The sequence below is a fragment of the Muntiacus reevesi genome, chromosome 15 (assembly GCF_963930625.1).
Source record: "Muntiacus reevesi chromosome 15, mMunRee1.1, whole genome shotgun sequence".
Lineage (NCBI taxonomy): Eukaryota > Metazoa > Chordata > Mammalia > Artiodactyla > Cervidae > Muntiacus > Muntiacus reevesi.
Genome location: NC_089263.1, coordinates 51,872,434 through 51,893,723, shown reverse-complemented (window position 1 = coordinate 51,893,723; position 21,290 = coordinate 51,872,434). Strand labels below are relative to the sequence as shown.

General features: G+C 44.4%; 1 protein-coding gene across 1 annotated transcript in view; it reads right to left on the bottom strand.

The window, feature by feature from the left end:
- Window positions 1-132: 132 nt before the first annotated feature.
- Window positions 133-21,290, bottom strand: part of TUBGCP4 (tubulin gamma complex component 4) — a 34,898-nt gene continuing 13,740 nt past the window's right edge. The window contains exons 7-18 of the mRNA XM_065905827.1: window positions 20,326-20,527; window positions 17,517-17,682; window positions 17,160-17,284; window positions 10,441-10,491; window positions 9,925-10,030; window positions 7,742-7,849; window positions 7,176-7,314; window positions 4,928-5,105; window positions 4,366-4,500; window positions 2,813-2,929; window positions 2,045-2,184; window positions 133-1,388 (exon numbers count right to left, since the gene is read on the bottom strand). Coding sequence (XP_065761899.1) covers window positions 1,376-1,388; window positions 2,045-2,184; window positions 2,813-2,929; window positions 4,366-4,500; window positions 4,928-5,105; window positions 7,176-7,314; window positions 7,742-7,849; window positions 9,925-10,030; window positions 10,441-10,491; window positions 17,160-17,284; window positions 17,517-17,682; window positions 20,326-20,527 — 1,480 coding nt within the window. The 3' untranslated portion in view covers window positions 133-1,375. The remainder of the gene's footprint in view (window positions 1,389-2,044; window positions 2,185-2,812; window positions 2,930-4,365; window positions 4,501-4,927; window positions 5,106-7,175; window positions 7,315-7,741; window positions 7,850-9,924; window positions 10,031-10,440; window positions 10,492-17,159; window positions 17,285-17,516; window positions 17,683-20,325; window positions 20,528-21,290) is intronic.

Here is a 21,290-nt window from a genome sequence, read left to right as displayed (position 1 = left end):
CTGACTTGTGGGTGCTATACTCTCAGAGCTAAAAAGGACCAGTTGTTGTGAATGGCTGGTGACTCTAAACTTGATGACCTGCTGCAAGGATAAACATGAGAAACAGTAATAACACTTGAAAATGTTAGCAGCTCTAGTTAGAGGTCAGGATTTTATTGTCACAGTTGGAAGCTGTTCCTTTTTTACTCTTAGCATCATCCCTGTTAAATGTCCTCTTGTTCTCTAAGTCAAGGCTTAAATCTCTAACACCTTCTGTTTTTCCCCCTGCCAAATAGTAAATATTTTAGGCTTTGTGGCCCATTTGGCGTGTCACTACTACTCACCTTTGCTATGATGGCATGAGGGCAACCGTAGACAGTATGTAAGCAAATGAGTGTGGCTCTGTGCCAATAAAACTTCATTTACAAAAACAGGTGGCTGGCCATAGTATGCTAACCTCTGCTCCAGAGGCAGCAGTGGAAGGGTCATCTTTAGCCGACAGTTACAGGGAATAAACATCTATATGTGGTAGAAGATGTAGGGATGGACAAGGGCCATATTGAGTGGCTACAGTGAGGCCAGAATTATCTTTCAGTTTGGAGGCAGTTGTCCAATGCATATTTATTTTGGCTCATACTGATATGAAGATTGATGGTTATCAGTGATGGCTGGACATATTACTCCTGTGGTTCTTCTAAGAAGGGATAATCAGACCTGCATCTATCAGTATTTGAAATCTAACAGTTTTTTGTCTTAAGGACCCTTTTTTCTTTGTTTAAAAAAAAAATACACAAAAAAATAATTGTCAGCAGCAGAATTACCTTCTTAACAGTCTGAAATAATTGGAAGTTACCAGTAGAATTCTTCAGAGTCACAGTTGAAGACCCTTAAGGATGGGAGACTCTCCATTTCAATTTCTGAAAGAGGAAAGGAGGTCTGTGGGGAAACCTAGCTTACCTGGTGTTTTTCTTGCTCAGTGGTAACATCCAGCATTTGACCTATTTATAATTCCTTTTTCACATGAGCCATATTATGTTCTGAGCTGTGTAACTTACTGCTGTGTCTCTCGAAGCTTGAACAGTACCTAGGCATGTAGTAGGTAACCTCTGACAGATGTTCCCAGTGTAACAGACCTTGCCTGGTCAGTGGGTGGGCCGAAGCCACAAGTCCTCCGTGGTGAGCTGAGAACTTCGAGGGCTGGGGCAGAGGCCCCTCCCATGCAGAAACCAGGGGAAGGACTTGCACCCGTGGATGTGCAGTAATGGCTTCTAGGAGAGAAGTCAGAGCTTTTCCAGTAGCTGCAGATGTACGGAGGCCGGTGAGAGAAAGGGGATGTTTGTTTTGAATCTTCTGTCACAATGCAGTGGGATTATTTCAGGTTGTGAACCAGAAATTCTCACATCCCGAAACTAGAGAAAGAAAAAGAGAGCTGCATCAAAATGTCATGCGTTTCCGAGATTTTCTTCAAAAAAGTATGAATCGCACCAACCCGTGATCTAGACAGTCTCATCTTAAAACTCTTTTTGCTAAAATCACTTAGGAGGAATCTGCCTGACATTTCAGAGAGAAAAAGAGTAAGTGCTTTTTTGAATGAGACAGACATCGGAGAAGCCACCTACCATTGAATCTATTGGACTTTTTTTTATCTGTATATCTATTTTATCTATTAGATTTTTTGGAAGTGTAGCGTGTGAAGCAGTGGTTCCCTCCTTTGAGAAGCAAAAGCTCTGAGGGTCAAGGAGGCGGGGGGTGAGGGGCGTTAAGGCTGAGCAGCTGGCTCACGTCAGGACTGGGAGCTGAAGCCGTGCTGCCTCCCAGCACTGCAGTGCACAAGTTAGCCAAGAATCTCAAGTCCATCTCAGCGTTAGGAACTTAAGGCTTTACTTCAACTTCTACTGGAAAATAATCTTTGCTGACGATCAGACACAGCCTTTTTCTTCTCTGAGCCTTGCTTGCTTTGTTTGGACTAGATGATAGCTAAAGTCTCCTTCCAACTCTGGAATTCTACAATTCGTTAAAAAGCCACACACAATCCACCGAGCGCCCTAGAGGCGGTTGTTCTTACCTGCCCAGAGTGCCACCAGCCTGGGTATAATATTTGTTATAATCTAGTCGTAAGAGTAGCTGAGCCAAATCCGAGTTGATCTGATGATTGCGAACACTGGAGAGAATCTTGAATAGGAGTGAAGATTGGCGGCTAAAACCCTGCAGAGAGAAGGACTAAGCTATCTCATGCCTCTTAGATCTGCCAGCTACCCATGTGGAGTGAAGGGGGCCAAGGGGATTCGTTGGAGAAGTCTTCCTGAAAATTCCACAGCACTAACTGGCCTTCTGACAGCCCCATTTCTGTTGACTCCAAAAATGACTTCTTTGTATCGAGTCCACAGAACACCAAATTTCCATGAAAGTACTCTCATTCTCAGTAGGAATTTAGCAGCCAGCTTTAAGTGAGTATATTCTGCTATGTACTGGGCTGGCGAGAACCTGTGTTTTCAGATAACATAGACCTGCCTGTGTTACAAGCAGATAATTATAATCTCGGTGAAATAGGGGTTTAGTTCAAGGAAGTAAGGAGGTTGGATGTTAGAAAGCAGGAACAAAGCCAGTGTGTATTTGGTGGCTGAATAAACCATTTGGGGCTTAACTGCATTTGAACACCAAAGCAGCACATACTTACCTGCTTCAAAAACTGATAAAACATTTTTTACCTTTGTATCTTGTTACTTGTGTGTGTGTGTGTGTGTGCTGGGGAAAAGACTGTGATCCCCCACGTGCAGAACCACCTGTGTCCCTTGGACGGGGCTGCCCCTGGCCAGCGGCCAGGCTGACTCACCTTTACCAGGATGCTGAGCTGGGCAGCCCCTCGTTCATCCAGTGGGCCCAGGTTCTGACTGACCAGTGAGCAGAAGCTGTGGCAGAGATCTAAGATTTCATTCAGGCAGTGAAACACCTACCCAGGAAACAGTTGGCATTAGGAGAAAAAGGGAGATACATCTGTGAAAGATTTGGGACAGTAAGAGCTAACCTATTCCCACCTTGTGGGCAAAGACCCCGCATGAAACCTCCGCCTGCGCCACAATACATCGGTCGCCGTCTCTGGACCCGCCAGGCGTGCGCCCACCCTGCGCTCTGCGCTCAGGGCTGTTCCCTGTGCCCGGGGCACTCCCCTTGTGCCCACTCCCACTGTAGCCTTTAGCAACCCCTCGCTTCCCTCGCCTTTGTATTACTGTACTGTTCACTCGGCGTTTGTTCAGGCCCCCTGTGGTTGTTACTGATCTGTGATGTATGTAAGTCCTGTTTCTCCAACTAGATTGTGAGCTCCTTAAGGGCAGAGCCATGACTATACCTCTTTGTATCCCCAGTGCCTTGCATACAGTAAGCACTCAATAAACATTTGATGATGGTCACCTGCTCTGATACTCTGCTGTTCCCCAAGCATGCTTTCATCCCACGTGAGGACAGTCTCCCTGCCACACTGGTTCCTAGTTGTTTTCAGTTCACAGAACCCTCTGGAGTGGCATCTATAGAACTCTCTCCTTTAAAAATGGCCCCAAATACCATAACAAAAGAGTGTGACTGAGGAATAACGATTAGCTCCAGTCAGAGATAAGGCATAACTATTCTATCAGAAACTACTAGGAAAGCAAAACAAAACATTGCTAGGGGTCCTTTTGATCATTTTGCTTTTTTATCCTTGAACTGGAATCGGCTTGTACACTTTCTAAGACTGGTAAACTGGAGCCTGGGTTCTACTAATGTAAGTGCTCTGGGGCCTAGATTTTTTTTTAAAAAGCTCCCAGATGATCTCATGTGGAGCCAAGGTTGAGAATAACCTCCCTAAAGGAGATATATATGTATGTACATATGCACACACACACATACACAGGAGGAGACACTACTCTAGCTGTCTGGAAAAAAGTTCCAAACTGGTCCATCCTGATATAAAAGATTGCTAAGAAAGTAAACTCTATGTGCTTTTCATTAGTCTTTCTATGGTATCAAAAAAGCTTTTAAAAATTTTCTTTAAATTCTTTTTTCTTGGGACTTCCCTGGCAGGCCAGTGGTTAGGACTTTGCACTCCAAACCTGTGCCTGGTTGGGGAACTAAGATCCCACATGCCGCAAAAAAACAAAAATCCTTCCTTCTGAGGGGTAAGCATATATTATCTATAGCTGCTCACCAGGTCCTATGGTATAATATTTCAGAAATTCAAAGACATTTTAAGTTCTTTTTTAGTATTCCCTCTTAGTTTTTGTCAATTGTAAATTGCTAAAAATGTCTAAAGACAGAGACTGAAAAATTGCTTAATGATAGTTCCCCCTATCCTGGCAAGTCAACGTGTCTAAGTGACCAGTCAGGCTAGAAGCAACAACCAGCTCTACTTACCGGTTTCAGCAAGATAAAGGATTGGGCCAGCAGATTGCTCAGGAAGTGGTCGTGAGCCAGTCGGATGCTTTCAAAGTCTCGGGTTGAATTGATTTGATGAAGCAGCTGTGAGAACTGAGACTCCAGCACGTCTACCTTGATGTAGTTACACAAATCATTTTAGTACCTTGCTCAGTCTAAGGACTCAAGGACATTAAGGTGCCTGAGCAATGACATAGAAATTCTTTGTCCCTGCCCACCTCCAGTGTCTTGGCAGATCCCTCCTAGCCCCATTCCCTCCACTGATTGACATGGTTAAGCCCTGTGAGATCCCCAAAGTTACAGCACACTAGGTTCAACAGTAAATACACAGCATGACTGTTAAGGCCCTTGACTCTTCATTCTCCTTCATCCACTTATTTCTACTTTCCTCTAAATGCCCCCCAAGAAACAGATATAGTGATAAAATCCATGGATTTTCAGACCTCAGTTTTTCACCAACTGCAGGATTCTTCTTCAGTGACTCCTGCCAACCCGGGTTTTTTTTCATACCCCTTCCTTCTGTTCATCCCGGGACACAGACCTGGAGGTAGTACTGAAGATTATCCACCAAGAATGCCATGTGGTTTCTCAGGCGCCACTTGACCGCGTCGGTCTGGTTGGACTTGAGGTGCTTGCGCTGCATCTGTAGGGCCCAGCAGTGCTGCAGCTCAGCTTGCACCCGGCGCACACTCAGCAGGTACTTGAAAACAACATTGTACCTGGACAGGGACAGCGGACTACTGAAGATGAAACGTCACCCCCCGCCTCCGCCCACGTGACAGACCCGAGCACTGTGCTACCCACCTGTCCCCAAACCAGGAAGGATCTCAGAATGGCTAGAAACGTGGACAGGTAAACTGGTTTATTTCTATGATGGAAAACTGCAGAGCCATCAAAATGAAAAAAACTTTAACTATACAAAATGACTCCAAGCGATATGATTGTGAATAGAAAAGGGAAACTGAAAAGAATACATATTGCCTGATATCTTTTTGGTAATGCTTATAACAACTAAGTAGAAAAAAGTATACTTTGGGGGAACATATGTAGATGTTATAAAACTATATAAAAATGACAGAAAACATGGGATTTAGGATAGTGGTCACTTAGGGTTGAGGGAGGCACAGAAGCAGGGCTGAGAAGGACCACACAGGTAGGCAGACATTAGGGTCAGTGTGGTAGGTTTTCTTCTAGAAGTGGTTTCATGGTGTGTGTGTAAGAAGGATGGGAGGAGGGCCTTGCATGGACCAGTAAGAATGTGTTGGGAACCAAGGATTTTAGTTACTGTGATTCTGTGTCCCTGAAGACCAGAGGAGAGAAAAAATTAAGGGCTCCCTGGGGAGGGGAGAATAAATTAGGAGGTTAGGATTAAACAGATACTACTGTATATAATAGACAAGGAGGTCCTACTATATAGTACAGGGAACTATACTCAATCTCTCTTAAAAACCTATACTGGAAAAGAATATGAAAAATATGAATCACTGCTATACACCTAAAACTTAACACAACATTGTAAACCAACTATTCTTCAATTAAAAAAAAAATCAAGGGCTCCCCTCACTGAGCTCTTAAGTAGCTGTCTGATGTTGAGTCCTGTATTGAGAAGATGCATGGGAAGAGCTGCCAATTCCTGGTGGAAATAGGTTTATCTACCTATTCTTAGGTAGGCTTGCGTAAGAACCTGATTCCATCTGGCTTTAAAAAATGTTTATTTCTAATGGAACAATCTACTGAAAATAGTACATACACCTTGTTTGGATTCTGATTTGAACAAATCCAACCATAGACATTTTTTAGATAATAAGGGAAACTTCAATATTGTTACTTTTATTGAGTGTGATAATGGCATTGTATTTATGTTAAAAAATGTTCCTTCTCTGAATTGCATAGTGGTGGAGTGAAATGATATCTGGGATTTGCTTTATAAGGCTCTGGCCAAAAAGAGAAGATGAAGCAAACAGCATGACATGGCTGGTTACTGGAGATGGATGCTGTGTCCATGGGAGTTTGTTACAGTCCATATTTTTGTTTTTATTTGGGAATTTTCATGATAAAATGTTTAAGAAAATACTTCGGAGCTTGATTTCTTCAAGGGTGTTAGAAGCCAATGAAGTGAGGGGAAAAGTGGACTGGGACTTACAGATGCTCTCAGGAGAGAGTCCGGGCAGCTCACTTAGGTGGGCTGTGTCTTCTCCCTGAGCCAGCTGTCTGTGCAGTCTCTCGTACCCTAAGCGTCTCTGCCCCCAAAAGTTGAGGCTTGTGTACAGGGATGGGGAGGATGAGGAGAGGCCACACACTGGCCGCCTGTAAATTGCTTCTTGTGTGTGCTCAGTCATGTCTGACTCTTTACAACCCCGTGGGCTGTTGCCCGCCAGGGTCCTCCGTTCATGGGATTTCCCTGGCAAGAAGACTGGAGTGGGTTGCCATTTCCTCTTCCAGGGGATCTTCCCGACCCAGGATTGAGCCCGTGTCTCCTGCTTTGGCAGGTAGATTCTTCTATCACTGCACTACCTGGGAAGCCCAAATTGCTCCTTATTTTGCAATTAAAAAAAAAAAGGTTTGAAGGGTTTGACCCTCCCAGTCATTGCGGCATTCACTGCCGTCTCACGTACAGCTTCGCTTATTAGTGTTGCCTCCGGCCCCTGAAGGCATCAGAGTGCGCAGCCTGATTTATAGGCTGTTAAACTGTTGGCTGGCCCTCTTGCTCCCACCAGTTCTACTCCTGATGCTTTCTTCCGTGGAAGTAAGCTGGATAAACATTACCTGTGAGAAACAGAAATACTTACTTTTCCAGGACAGCAGGGGTGAAGAGAATGTGTAGTGGCCACTGCACTTTGTAGGAAAGACCCAGGGCCACCCAGCCAGATGCCGGGGCTTCCCGTGGAGAAGTTTCCCGAGAAGGCCCTTCTCTTGCCTGAGCAGCATCTGTTAAGAAGAGAGAAGAAGACTTTGCTCATCTAGAACCAGAGTTTGAACAAGGTGAGAACAGTCATGAGATGAGCGCTCGCTTGAGCCGGCAGTGTGAGAAGCAGAAAGGGGACACAGAAGGACTTGTAGGAGGCAAGAAAACACCTGTGTGGGGTTCTTGCAGGAGATCTTTCAGAGGTTCTTTTTTCAGCCATAAAGAATGGCAGCTATAAATAAACAGACCATTCCAGCAGCATGACGAAAACAAAACCATGGCCTGGCTGTCTCTTAGCATCTGACGACTTCCCTTTTCTTTTGTGTAAAATTAGGGCGCTGGATTAGGTGATTTCTGAGGTACAAAATGATATGGTTTCTGCAGAAGTGGATGGAAGCCGAAGAGACAATGACCAGTAGGCGCAGAGAAGACGCGTGAAAGCAGGCAGACCTTTGTGCTCCTTGCCGTGGTACTCGATCGTCAGGTGCAGCAGGGGGAGCAGGTTGTCGTCGTCCAGCAGCACCTTGTGTGCCGACTGCTGGAAGGCCACGTTCACGTCTGCGGAGGAGGACATGCGGGCTGAGTGGAGGCCTGGCTCTGTAACACATCCCGGCTCCTCCTCTCCACCCTCTCCCAGCCCGCCCATCTCTTAAGACAGAGTACAGTAACATGCAGTTGCTTTTGCCTGACTAGCAAGTATTCCTTCTCCTCTTGCTGATAAGAGCATCCTGGTTTTCCGTGGAGAATCACCTTGGCCGAGAACAATCCATGTCGTTCTAGCAGGGGCCGGTGACCCAGGAGTGATCTACCTTGTCACACTATGTTGTTTGGGGATATGAACATGACCCAGGCCAGGCCAATCCAGAGGTTCTATTCAGATTCTGAAAGAGGGCAGCTCTCTTTTTTTTTTTTGTGAGATAAAGTCAGTAAAGATGTGAACTTGGTTATAGGCCATCTTGCTACCATATGGAGCAGGCCTGTCTCAGAAAAGGCAGAGGTGAAAGATGGAATGACACCAAGTCCTGAAGGCATTCGGTGAGCCTTGGGACAAACTGCCTAGAGCCATTATACCTGTGACCTTTTCAATTATGAGAATCAATAAATTCTTTTTTCCTTTGCTTAAGTGAATCTGAATTGGAAGTGAATGGAATTTGAATTGAGTTTTCTGATATCTGCAACTTAGAAAGTCCTACGTAAGTACAGTGGACGTCTATTGTTTTATAGAGCTAGAAAAATGGTAACCCTGTTTTCACTCCTACGTCTCCCTGTTTTCACAGTCTTACCTCTTATGTAGTTCGAATGGGAATGGTTAACACTTAAATTAAGTGTCAAATTAAGTTTAATTTGACTGCACTGTGAGCCATGTGGGATTATCATTCCCCAGCAATCAAACCAGTGTGCCCTGCACTGGAAGCTTGGAGTCTTAACCACTGGACTGCTGGGAAGTCCCAGATAAGCAGATCTTCATGTCTGACCCCTTTGATATAGGGACAGATGAACGATCTAGTTGGACTAATCAAAACCCCTTCCCTGGAATCCTTTAAGCTGCTACCAGAGAGACCAGGTTTGACTCCCCCATCAGACCGTGAGGTATGTTCTGGGAGCTGCTGGTGGCCATGTGGCCAGATGGAACTGGAAGGCCATCAGCACACACGGGGCACGGACAAGGTAGGAGAGACGCCCAGCAGTCCCTGGTTCCTAGGCCCAGCTCCATCCCCACGGGCTTCCCCACTGGCCTGCCGGTCAAGAGTCCGCCTTTCAATGCAGGAGACACTGGTGTGAGCCCTGGGTCAGGAAGTTCCCCTGGACAAGGAAATGGCAACCCGCTCCAGTATTCTTGCCTGGAAAATCCCTTGGGCAGAGGAACCTGGTGGGCTGCAGTTCATGGGGTCACAAAAGAGACATGACTTGGCGACTAAAACAACAACAAATATCCCTATCCCACTGGAGTTACAGATACAATAGCAAGTAAACTCCCCCTTTCTACCGAGGTTATTTTCCAACATTGACAACGTAAAGAGTTCTAATACAGTAAGGGGCAGTAAGTCCCAATATGGGAACTTCCTGGGTGGTTCAGTGGTTAAGACTCTGCATTCCCAATGAAGGGACCAAGGGGTTCTATCAATCCTTGGTCAGGGAACTAACTTTCAGCATGCATGGCTGAGCCAAAACAAAATGTCCTAATATGTCCCTTAAGAGATATATGGCTACAGGGACTTCCCCAGTGGCCCAGTGGTTAAGACTTTATCTTTCAATGCAGGGGATGCAGGTTTGATCCCCGGTCAGGGAGCTCAAATCCCACATGCCTCCTAGCCAAAAAACCAAAACATAAACAGAAGCAATATTGTCACAAATTCAATACAGACTTAAAGAAAATACATTGCTATAATCTGATGAGATGAACAACTCATTTGAAAGCTTGTACCGCCTCTTCCAGGAAGGGTCATGAGCTGAGGTCGTTCCCAGTGACAACAGTGTGAGCATACCTGAGCAGCCTCTGTCTTTGGAAACACTAACTCACCAGGCTACTTTAAATATGGACCAGCCCTAAATGGTTCAGCAGCAGGCTAAGCCATCCCCTACAACCCTGGGACTTCAGTAAGCTGGTAATTCTCAGGTCCCGGGGCGATTACCATGTTCAGTTACTGCAGTGGGTGGTGTTTTTAACATGTGTTGAGCTGTATCAATGAAGGCCTGAAACAGTTCTCCACGTCCCAGAAGGTAAAAGTCTTTAATGATCTGCAGAAAGAATTTCAATTTTTAATTCAGTAAACCAGCAAGGCCAGGAGCTCTTCACTATCCTAAGAAATTTATGCATATAATTTCCAGTTTCATCTGTTTCAGCCCAGCTTACAAAAGGACATAGGGTTTTGGCATTTTAAAGGAGCATACTTGGTAATGGATGACTGGCGTGTCTTTGATATTATTTATTCAACAAAAACACAGTTATGCCAGAAGAATGTAAACAGCTGAAGCTTTGTGCTAGAGTAAATCTGTAGTGTTAGGTGGAGTTTGCCCACCTGGATGAGGACATAAAAAGCCACTCTAGAAGTCGGGATAGGCAACCAGTGCCCTCAGGAGAGGCTGGAGAATAAAGGCATTGTCCACAGGCATCACTTTAAGAGTTAAAAGAAGAGCTAAGCTATTACCTTCAGTTGACCCAGTAAGTCTGACTCTTCCACCATCAGCTTCCAGAGATGCTGTGAGAAGAACCAACAATACAGGGTCAAAGTTTCGTTACAATGAAAACGCCTACAAAGAACGGTTCTGTGAAAATCCAGCAATGTGTTAAAAAAAAGTATATATACCATGACTACACTGGGTTAATCCCAGGAATAAAAGTTTAAAAGGTAAGAAAATATGAGATGGAAATACTCTGGAATTAGATACTGGTAATGGTTGTACAACATTGTGAACATAAAAACCAGTGAACCTGCCTATTTTTATATGGCTCAAATGTTTAACTTTGGTGTGTGTTTTCAATCTCAAAAAAATTTAATATGAATATAATTTATTAAAGTTAATAACTTTAATAACTATATTAAAGATTAAAAAAGAAAAACCACGATTGCCTTAGTAGATGCAGAAAAAGCATTTGATAAAAAACATATGTTGATGATTTTAGAAAGAAAGCAAAAACTAGAAGGAAATCTTTTTATTCTGATAAAGGGTATATACCAAAATCCCACAGCAAACAACCTATTTCACAGCAAAACATTAGAAGAAATTCCTTTAAAGTCATTCAACATTGTACTAAAGACTTGCCAACATGGGAAAAAAAATTGAAAAGGAAGAAACAAAACTGTTACTGTTGTCAGATAATATCGCTACCTGCATAGAAAGTCCAAGAGAACTGACATAAACTATTAGAACTAGTAAAAGAATTTGGCGAGCTTGATGATGAATATAAAAAATCCACTGCATAGCCATTACCGCATCAAAGGATCCTGACTAGGATTTGCCCAGTGAAGTGATCAGTGTTGATTCAGTGTGCCTGGAATCTCTGCCTGGGTGCTCATACTCTCTCTGCCCTCTCTCACTGGAACTGACAGACTAGGAACTGGCCTTTGGCCCTTCTCCAGTATACAATGCTAGACAAAACAGCTGACCTCCCCAGGGGAATATAAACACACAGGTCAAAATAATTAGACATGGGAGGTGTAAAAGAGGTACAACAGACTAGATAATACATGGGCTTCCCAGGTGGCTCAGTGGTAAAGAATCTGCCTGCTAATGCAGAAGACATGGGTTCACTCCCTGGGTCAGCAAGATCCCCTGAACAAAGAAATGGTAGCCCACTCCAGTATTCTTGCCTGGAGAAGCCCATGGACAGAGGAGACTGGTGGGCTACAGTTCAGAGGTCACAAAGAGTTGAACACGACTAAGTGACTAAACAGCTGCTGCAGCTAACACTGGAGAAGTTTCAGAACTGCCCAGGGGGGTAGTATAGTTAGCCGCCCAGATCTCCCCAGTAAGACTGAGACATTCCATACGCTAACTGTTCAAAGCACTGTCTGTTACTGGTGCTTTTGGCTGAAGGGAGCTACCATGCCCATGGTTCCCTCCTGAGGAACCAATTTCTGATAGATGCAGAGGAACAATGGCCTAGCCCTCTAACCTCAATTTGGGACATCTCTGGAAAGGCCATTCTAGCTTCAGAACTCTCCATAAGATTGGCCAAGGCTTCTGTTGCAACTGCATTACAAGTTTGTTTGCTCTGGAATCCTAACCACTAGGTCGCCAGAAACCCTCCTCTGGCTTTTTCCCCAAATCTAAAATACTCTTTATAGATATGCTTAAGAGGCAAGGATAACAGGAATATAAACAAAAATAAATCATAAAAAGAACCAAGATGTTGGATCAACTGAATATGCATATACAAAAAATTAAAACTTGATCTATACCTTGCACCACATACAAAAATTAATTAGAAATGACTATGAACCTAATTGAAACTAAAAACTATAAGTTTTCTAAAAGAAAACGGTGAAAATTTTTGTGACACTGGGTTATGCAAAGGTTTCTCAGTCACAACACCAGAAGCATAAACCACAAAATAAACAGAAATTGATAAACTAGACTTAATCAAAATCAACACCTTCTGCTCTTGACTGTTAAGAGAATGAAAAGACAAGTCACAGGGAGAAAATATTTGTAAGTCATGTATCTGATAAAGGACTTACAAATCCAGAATACATAAATGACTCAAAACTCAATAGTAAAAAAGTAAAGTTTTTCCAATAAAAAATGGAAAAAAGGTTTGGATGCTTCCAAGAAGATATATGGATGGTAAACAGAGAAATGAAAAAAATTTCAGGCTTCCAGTTCAAGATGGTGGAGTAGAAGGATGGGTGCTCATCTCCTCCTGTGAGAGCACCAAAACTGCAAATAGCTGTTAAACAGCCATCAACAGGAGGACGCTGGAACCCACCAAACAAAGATGCCCCACATCCAGAGACAAGAAGCTGCACAGAGACGGCAGGAGGGGCCCAGTCAACAATAAAATCAAATCCCATATCCACCAGGTGCGTGACCCATAAACTGGAGAACAGTAATACCAAAGAAGTTCTCCCACTGTTGTGAAGTTTCTGATGTCAGGCTTCCCAGCCTGGGGATCCAACGAAGGGACTGGGAATCCCCAGGGAATCTGGCCTTGAGGGCCAGGGGGATTTGATTATAGAACTTCCACAGGGTTGGGGGAAACAGAGACTCCAGTCTTGGAGGGCCTCCTGCAGAGGGTCGGTTGGCAGGGGCTCACCACAGGGACAGGGGCACTGGAAGGTCCCCCTTGGCGAAAATGCTCTTGGAGTTCACCATTAGCCTTACCATAGAGCCGCAGACCCCAGGGCAGGGTCGCCTCAGGTCAAACAAAGGAGGGAGTGCAACCCCATCAATCAGCAGATAACCGGATTAAAGCTTTACTGAGCCAGGCCCAGCCCACCAGAGCAAGACCCAGGTTTTCCCACCACCAGTCCCTCCCATCAGGAAGATTATACAAGCCATTTAGCCTACTCCATCAGAAGGCAGAAGAAGCAAGTGGCAGCACAGTCTCACAGTGGCTAAAACAAGAACCATATCACAGAAAGTTAATCACGATGAAAAATCAGAAAGTTATGTTCCAGATGAATGGACGAGATAAAACCCCAGAAAAACAACTAAATGAAGTGGAGATAAACAACCTTCCAGAAAAATGATTCAGAATAATGAAGAGTGAAGATGATTGAGGATCTTGGAAAAAGAATGGAGGCAAAGATTGAAAAGATGAAAGAAATGTTTACCAAAGACCTAGAAGAACTAAAGAAAAAAACAGATGAATAATATACTAGAAGGAATCAACAGCAGAATAACCGAGGCAGAAGAATGAATAAATGACCTGGAGAACAGAATAGTGGAAATCACTGCCGTAGAACAGGATATAGAAAAAAGAATGAAAAGAAATGAAGACGGCCTAAGAGAACTTTGGGACAATAAATGCACCAGTATTCGCATTATATGGGTCCCAGAAGGAGAAGAGAAAGAAAGGACCAGAGGAAAATATTTGAAGAAATAATAGCTGAAAACTTCCCTAACATGGGAAAGGAAATAGTCAACCATGTCCAGGAAGCAGAGTCCCAGGCAGGATAAACCCAAGGAGGAACACACCGAACACGCATAGTAATCAAACTGACAAAAACTAAAGATAAAATACTAAAAACAAGAGGAAAATGACAACATAAAAGGGAACTCCCATCAGGCTATCAACTGATTTCTCAATAGAAACTCTACAAGCCAGAAGGGAACACCATGACATATTTAAAGTGGTGAAGGGGGTGGCTCAACCACTCCCTGTGGCTGAGCTGTGGTTCAGCTGGTGAAGAATCCGCCTGCAGTGCGGGAGACCTGGAGCCCTGGGTTCAATGCCTGGGTTGGGAAGACCCCCTGGAGAAGGGAAAGGCTAGACTCCAGCATTCTGGCCTGGAGAAGTCCATGGACTGTAATAGTCCATGGGGTCACAGACAGTTGGACATGACTGAGCAACTTTCACTTTAACCTACAATAAAATGATTTAAAAAAAAAGAATAAAATGATGAAGGGGAAAAACCTACAACCAAGAATACTCTACCCAGGAAGACTCTCCTTCAGATTTGATGGAGAAATCAAGGCTTTCCAGACAAACTAAAGTTAAGAGAATTCAGCACCACCAAACCAGTTTTACAACATATGCTAAAGGAACTTCTACAGGCAAGAAACACAAGAGAAGGAAAAGACCTACAGAAAATAAACCCCGAACAATGAAGAAGATGGTAATAGGATCATACATGCCGATAATTATCTTAAATGTAAATGGACTAAATGCTCCAACCAAAAGACACAGACTGGTTGAGTGGATGAAAATGTGTATGTCTGCACTTCTACTTACCGCATCACCCTGCTTGACCTCCACAAATTGTATGTAATTATTTTATATTGTTAAGTTAATCATGCTGGTCTGGATGAAGCACAAGCTGGAATCAAGACTGATGGGAGAAATATCAATAATCTCAGATATGCAGATGACACCACCCTTATGACAGAAAGTGAAGAACTAAAGAGCCCCTTGATGAAAGTGAAAGAGGAGAATGAAAAAGTTGGCTTAAAACATTCAGAAAACTAAGATCATGGCATCCGGTCCCATCACTTCATGGCAAATAGATGGGGAAACAATGGAAACAATGAGAGACTTTATTTTGGGGGGCTCCAAAATCACTGCAGACGGTGACTGCAGCCATGAAATTAAAAGATGCTTGCTCCTTGGAAGAAAAAGTATGACCAACCTAGACAGCATATTGAGAAGCAGGGACATTACTCTGCCAACAAAGGTTTGTCTAGTCAAAGCTATAGTTTTTCCAGTAGTCATGCATGGATGTGAGAGTTCGACTATAAAGGAAGCTGAGCACCCAAGAATTGATGCTTTTGAAGTGTGGTGTTGGAGAAGACTCTTGAGAGTCCCTTGGACTGCAAGGAGATCCAACCAGTCCATCCTAAAGGAAATCGGTCCTGAATATTCACTGGCAGGACTGATGCTGAAGCTGAAACTCCAAAACTTTGGCCACCTAATGCGAAGAACTGACTCACTGGAAAAGACCCTGATGCTGGGAAAGATTGAAGGCAGGAGGAGAAGGGGACAACAGAGGATGAGATGGTTCAATGGCGTCACCAACTCAATGGACATGAGTTTGAGTAAACTCCAGGGAGGCTTGGCGTGCTGCAATCCATGGAGTTGCAAAGAGTCAGACACGACTGAGCAACTGAACTACTGAACTGAAGAAGGTGTAGAGAAAAAGGAGCCCTGTCAGTGGGAATGTAAATTGATACAGCCACTATGGTGAACACTATGGAGATTCCTTAAAAAACTAGGAACAAAGCTACCATGTGACCCAGCAATCCTACTACTGGGCATATACCCTGAGAAAACCATGATTCTAAAAGACACATTTACCCCAGTGTTTATAGAAGCACTATTTACAGTTTTCAGGACACGGAAGCAACCTAGGTGTCCATCGACAGACGAATGGATAAAGAAGATACAGTACATACTAGACAATGTAATATTACTCAGTCATAAAGGAGAATGAATTTGAGTTAGCTATATTGAAGTGGATGAACCTAGAGCCTGTTATACAGATTGAAGTGAGTCAGAAAGAGAAAAATATATATTAATACATACACATGGAATCTAGAAAAGCAGCACTGATGACCCTATTTTTAGAGAAGGAATGGAGACCGAGACAGAGAGAATGGACTTGGGGAAACAGTGGGGAAAGGAGAGGGTAGGACGAGGTGAGAAAGTAGCACTGACATGCATATCGTACCACGTGTAAACCAGAGAGCTCGTGGGAAGCCGCTACATGACACAGGGCCCCCAGCCTGGCACTGTGATTACCCAGGGGGGTGGGATGGGAGGCAGACAGAGAGGCTCAAGAGGGAAGGGATGTATATAACTATGGCTGATTCTTGCTGTTATAGGACAGAAACTCACACAACAACGTAAAGCGATTATCTTCCAATTAAAAAATTTAAAAAATGCTGGAGTGCAAAAAAAGAAAAAAAAAGAATGGAAAAATATTACTTGTTCTGCCTTCCTATGATAGATTATGCTAAGGCCATTACTAAAATAATAAGTAAGGCACTAAATTTAGTCAGAATCAGTGGGTTCCCTAGAGTCACTGCCGGCTATTCAATGGACTCAAAAGGCTGTCTGTCTGAAATGTAAACCAAGATCTTCTTTTATTACTAATTAACTGACTAGCTAACAATCAAACTCCTGTCAGGTGGGAAAAGGCTAACGCAGTTCCACCTCTTTAATAATATTAAAAAAGAGAGAATGCTTTTGTTTTCTACTTCCTGCCCTTTAACTCTCTCAAACACTTCTCTCCCAGCTAAGTTCTAATCACACCAAGAGGAAACAAATCAAGTACTCAATTTCTAGGAAACTAGTCTATTTTCTTCCAAAGAAAATATACTAAGGGGGACTTCCCTGGTGGCCCAATGGTTAAGAACCTGCCTGCCAATGCAGCGAACTAAGATGCCACGTGCCTGCCAGTGCAGCGGACTAAGATGCCACGTGCCTGCCAGTGCAGCGGACTAAGATGCCACGTGCCTGCCAGTGCAGCGGACTAAGATGCCACGTGCCTCAGGGCAACTAAGCCCCTAAGTGGTTGTGTGCCCCTAAGCAGCCACCACTACTGAGGCCCAAGAGCCCCAGAGCCTGGGCTCCACTAGAAAGTAGTCCCTGCTCACCGCAGCTAGAGAAAGCCTGAGTGCAGCAACGAAGAACTCGTGCACCATGACGACGACAAGTGCAGTCAATTAGATACATAAAATAAAGTATATATAAAGACAGACCAACCTCGGCCACGGTACTGCGAATACGATCCACCAGCTGCTCGAAGTCCACCAGGCTAAAGAGGGGCTGCTGCTTGAGACGATGCAACTCTGCAGCAAAAGTGTCCTCCTGGTTCTTCAGAATGGACCCTTAGGACAGGACACCACTCAAGGTCAACGGGAGACAGGGAGCCGCACAGGCTCTTCCCGGGGCTGCCGCTCCTGCACCTGCTTCTCGCGCAAGCGTGTACGTCCTGGCTGTGCCGGAATCTCACAACGTGAAGGTCCCTAGCCACCCCCTCTGCCCAGGCCGACTCTGGGTCCAGCATGATGTCAACTATGCCTCTGAGGATGGACATACCTCGGGCAAGGATATTCCTACCTTTCCTGGTCAGGTTTACATTTTGATTTTCGAACATCTGGACAGATTCTCCCACAAAGAGGATTTTTTCAGCAACCCTCACTGGAATGTAGGACGGCAGAATCTCCACTCGCAGAGAAAATTGTTTGAGAGATGGCGCCAGCATGTTCTCCTCCTCTATCAGGCGCTAGGCAAGGAAAAAACCCACATCAGAGATAACGTATGAAGTGAGAAAGGGGAAACAAGGGGATATTCGGCAGCTCTCCCAACCCACGATTTACAGTTTCTGGCAGCAGGGACTTTAAATCTGAACTTGCATAATTATTAAATCACCAGTGCTAGAGAAAGACATTCCATTTTTAGACAGAAAGATAGCACGGTGGAAATAACAGTGGTTTTATTAACATTAGGATTTTCATTCTCACTCTGCCTTGACTACTATGTAAAAGCTTGTGCATTAGGTCTGGAAATCAGTCTTCTTGTTTGTACCATGGAATAACTGATCTGTTTTTTTCCAGGTTTGCATCTTATGCATGTCTGCTCTGCCCAGCTCTTTACCGAGGCCTGAGTCATATATGTGGTTCTCACAACCTGGCTCCTGGGCCAGTACCACTGGCCTCACGTGGGAGCTTGTTAGAAATACAAAATTTTAAGCCCATCCCCAGAGCTACAGAAAACCTGGGGGGTGAGGCCCAGCAGTCCATGTTTTAATAAGCTCTCCAGGTGATGCTGGGCACTCTACAGTCGGAGAACCACTAATCTAGCCTGTGAAGTCCCAGATTCTTGCCATCTAACCAACCAGGTCCCTGACTTGCTGCTAATTTGACCCTTATCCAAGGTACGGATAAGGAACCCCAAGATCCATTCTCCTGACTTTGATCTCTGCTATCCACCCTTTCAATTTTGGGCTTGGGTGCTGGTGTGCCTCAGGGCACCACCCAAGACCATTTTTTCCTCTCGCTATCCACACTCTTCCTAAACAATCACATCATCTGAGGCTGAACTGATCATAACAGGTATTTTTAATCTTTCTGCATCACAGGACTCTCTGCAAGTATAAAGCAATGGATCTTCCAGAAGAACATGGAAACATACACTTCACAGAACCTCTGAAGCCACCTGTGGACCTCAGATTAGAAACTTTCATATGCTGATAACTCCTAAAACTTTATCTTTAAGCCAGACTGTTCTCATCAGCTCCAGGCTCAGCCCACTGGTCATTTCCTACGAGTATCTCAGTATGTCGAGAGTTAGACGCATCTTCTCCCCTGCCCTCTCCCATCATCAACCCACATTCCTTATCATCACCACTAGCCTATCACTAAAGGCAGGGACTTGGGCATCATCCCTGATGCTTCTCTCTGGACCCTTAGCCAATCAATCACCACAGCCTGCCTGTTCCACCTCCTAAATATCGCTGAAGTCTCTTTCTTCTTCAGCATATTTGCTGTTCCCATCCTTGGCGCAGGCCACTATTATTTTTCAGCTAATGTCCCCAGCAGGCTTCACCGATGACTCAAACAGTAAAGAATCTGCTTGCAATGCGGGAGACGCTGGAGACTTGGGTTCGATCCCTGGGTCAGGAAGCTCCCCTGGAGAAGGAACTGGCAACCCACTCCAGTATTCTTGCCTGGAGAATCCCATGGACAGAGAAGCCTTGCAGGCTACAGTCCATGGGGGTCGAAAAGAGCAGGACGAGACTGAAGCAACTGAGCATATATAATGTCCCAAACATTCTCCTAACTATTGTACTTGCTGCTAATCTTAATTTTTTAAAAAATGTTTTCCCACAGTTTCTAGAGTGATCTATCATGAAGTCTAATGTAACATACAGAGGTGTGTTAACCTGTTGCCTAAAATTCTTCGTGGTTCCCAGCTCTTTTCAGGCTCAAGTCAGAATTCCTTCCCATCATTTACAAGGGCTTTCATGATCTTATCTCTGCTGATCTCAAAAGCTTCACTGGCTGCCACTTCCCACATCCCCTCCAACTGTCCCTTACAGTCTATATTTCCGTCTTTATTTACTTGACCATCTCAACTGAATTACTAATGGTTCCCCAAATGATCCGTGTCCTTCATGGCCTCTGTACTCTACATAGTTCTTCCCTCTGCCTGGAAGGACTGCCACATGTGGCATGTGGGATCGAAGTTCCCATCAAACCTCCGCCCCCTGCATTGGAAGCTCAGTCTTAACAACTGAGAGAAGTTAACCACCAGAGAAGTCGTTCTCCCGAACTCTTTGCACTTAAGACATATATTCCACTCCAGTTACTCTACGTCCATGTTCCCAGAATACCGACACTTGCTCGTCCAGAGCACTTAGTATAGTGTAATATGTCTTCCACTAACTGTAAGCTCTTTAAGGACAGGGACTACTACATTTTATTCGTTTATGCAGTTGTGGCTCCTGGAACAGTTGTGCCTGGCATATAATAGGCATTCAATAAAATGTAACAGGATAAACGAATTGATAAGAACAATACAGGACTTTGGGGAGTCTAATCAAAACTAATCTGCAATGTAAAAGCTCTGGGTACCAACAAGACTACCTAAAGGGACAAGACTTATTATTAGTCTCCTCAATGCATATACCAGGAAAAGGGGAAATGAAAGGAATCTCACAAATGTATTTTCTACTTTAGAGTCTCACACTGTTAGGCATTAAGTTCAAGTATTAAGCTAAGCCAACTGTCTAAATTTATGGAACGTGCCCAGGCCATGGAACGTGCCCAGGCCATGAAGGCCTGGGGCAAGTCCCCGGAAGGTCATCTAGCTGTCGACCTGTCCAGCTTCTGGCAGGAGCAGGCTAGGCTTCCTGCTGGGCTCTCACCAAGTCCTGGAGCTCCCTCAGCTGTTTTCCTGTCAGTCCCCCAATGCCCAGGTCCTCCTCATCCTCTTCTGGCTGGGCGCTGACGTTCCCGGAAGATGGACCCTGTTTGATAAAGAACTCTTCGTGCTGATCCAAGAGGAGTCCATGTAACATCCAGGCTGACAGCTGCTTATACATGACCCCGTGACACACGGCCAGGATCCTGAGTGGAGAGGACAGCAACAGCCTTAGAAGTTCACGTAGAGGACAACAGCACAGGTGGCGTGCTTTAAACTGCTACAGGATAAAAAGAGGCCTGAGAGTTTGGTCAGTCCAGAAGGGAAAGGACCAATTAAGGTAAAAATAATGTGCTAGTTTAACTTCATCTCTGTGGATGAACTAAGCAGTTAAATTTCCAAACTTGTAGCCTATATACTGAAGTCTGAAATGCTCACTAAGGGTTCTGATCGTCTTTTAGAAGAGGCACATTTTCTTCCCGGGAGTAAAATAAGTTTCAAAATGGATGATTCCTGTTAAAATTAAATGGACTTATAGGAGTCTCCTGGAGAAGGCAGTGGCACCGCACTCCAGTACTCTTGCCTGGAAAATCCCATGGATGGAGGAGCCTGGTAGACTGCAGTCCATGGGGTTGCTACGAGTTGGACATGACTGAGCGACTTCACTTTCACTTTTCACTTTCATGCACTGGAGAAGGAAATGGCAACCCACTCCAGTGTTCTTGCCTGGAGAATCCTAGGGATGGCAGAGCCTGGTGGGCTGCCATCTATGGGGTCACACAGGGTCAGACACGACTGAAGTGACTTAGCAGCATAGGAGTCTCTTTTTAGCTAACAGTATTAAGTTTTTACTTTTGTTGGAATCACATAAGGAGAGTAGATCCAGTATGTGACAGGTAGATATACCTGAAAAAGTATTATCCTACAAAATGCAGAAAGGTTGTTGGAGAATGGGATAGTCACACAGTC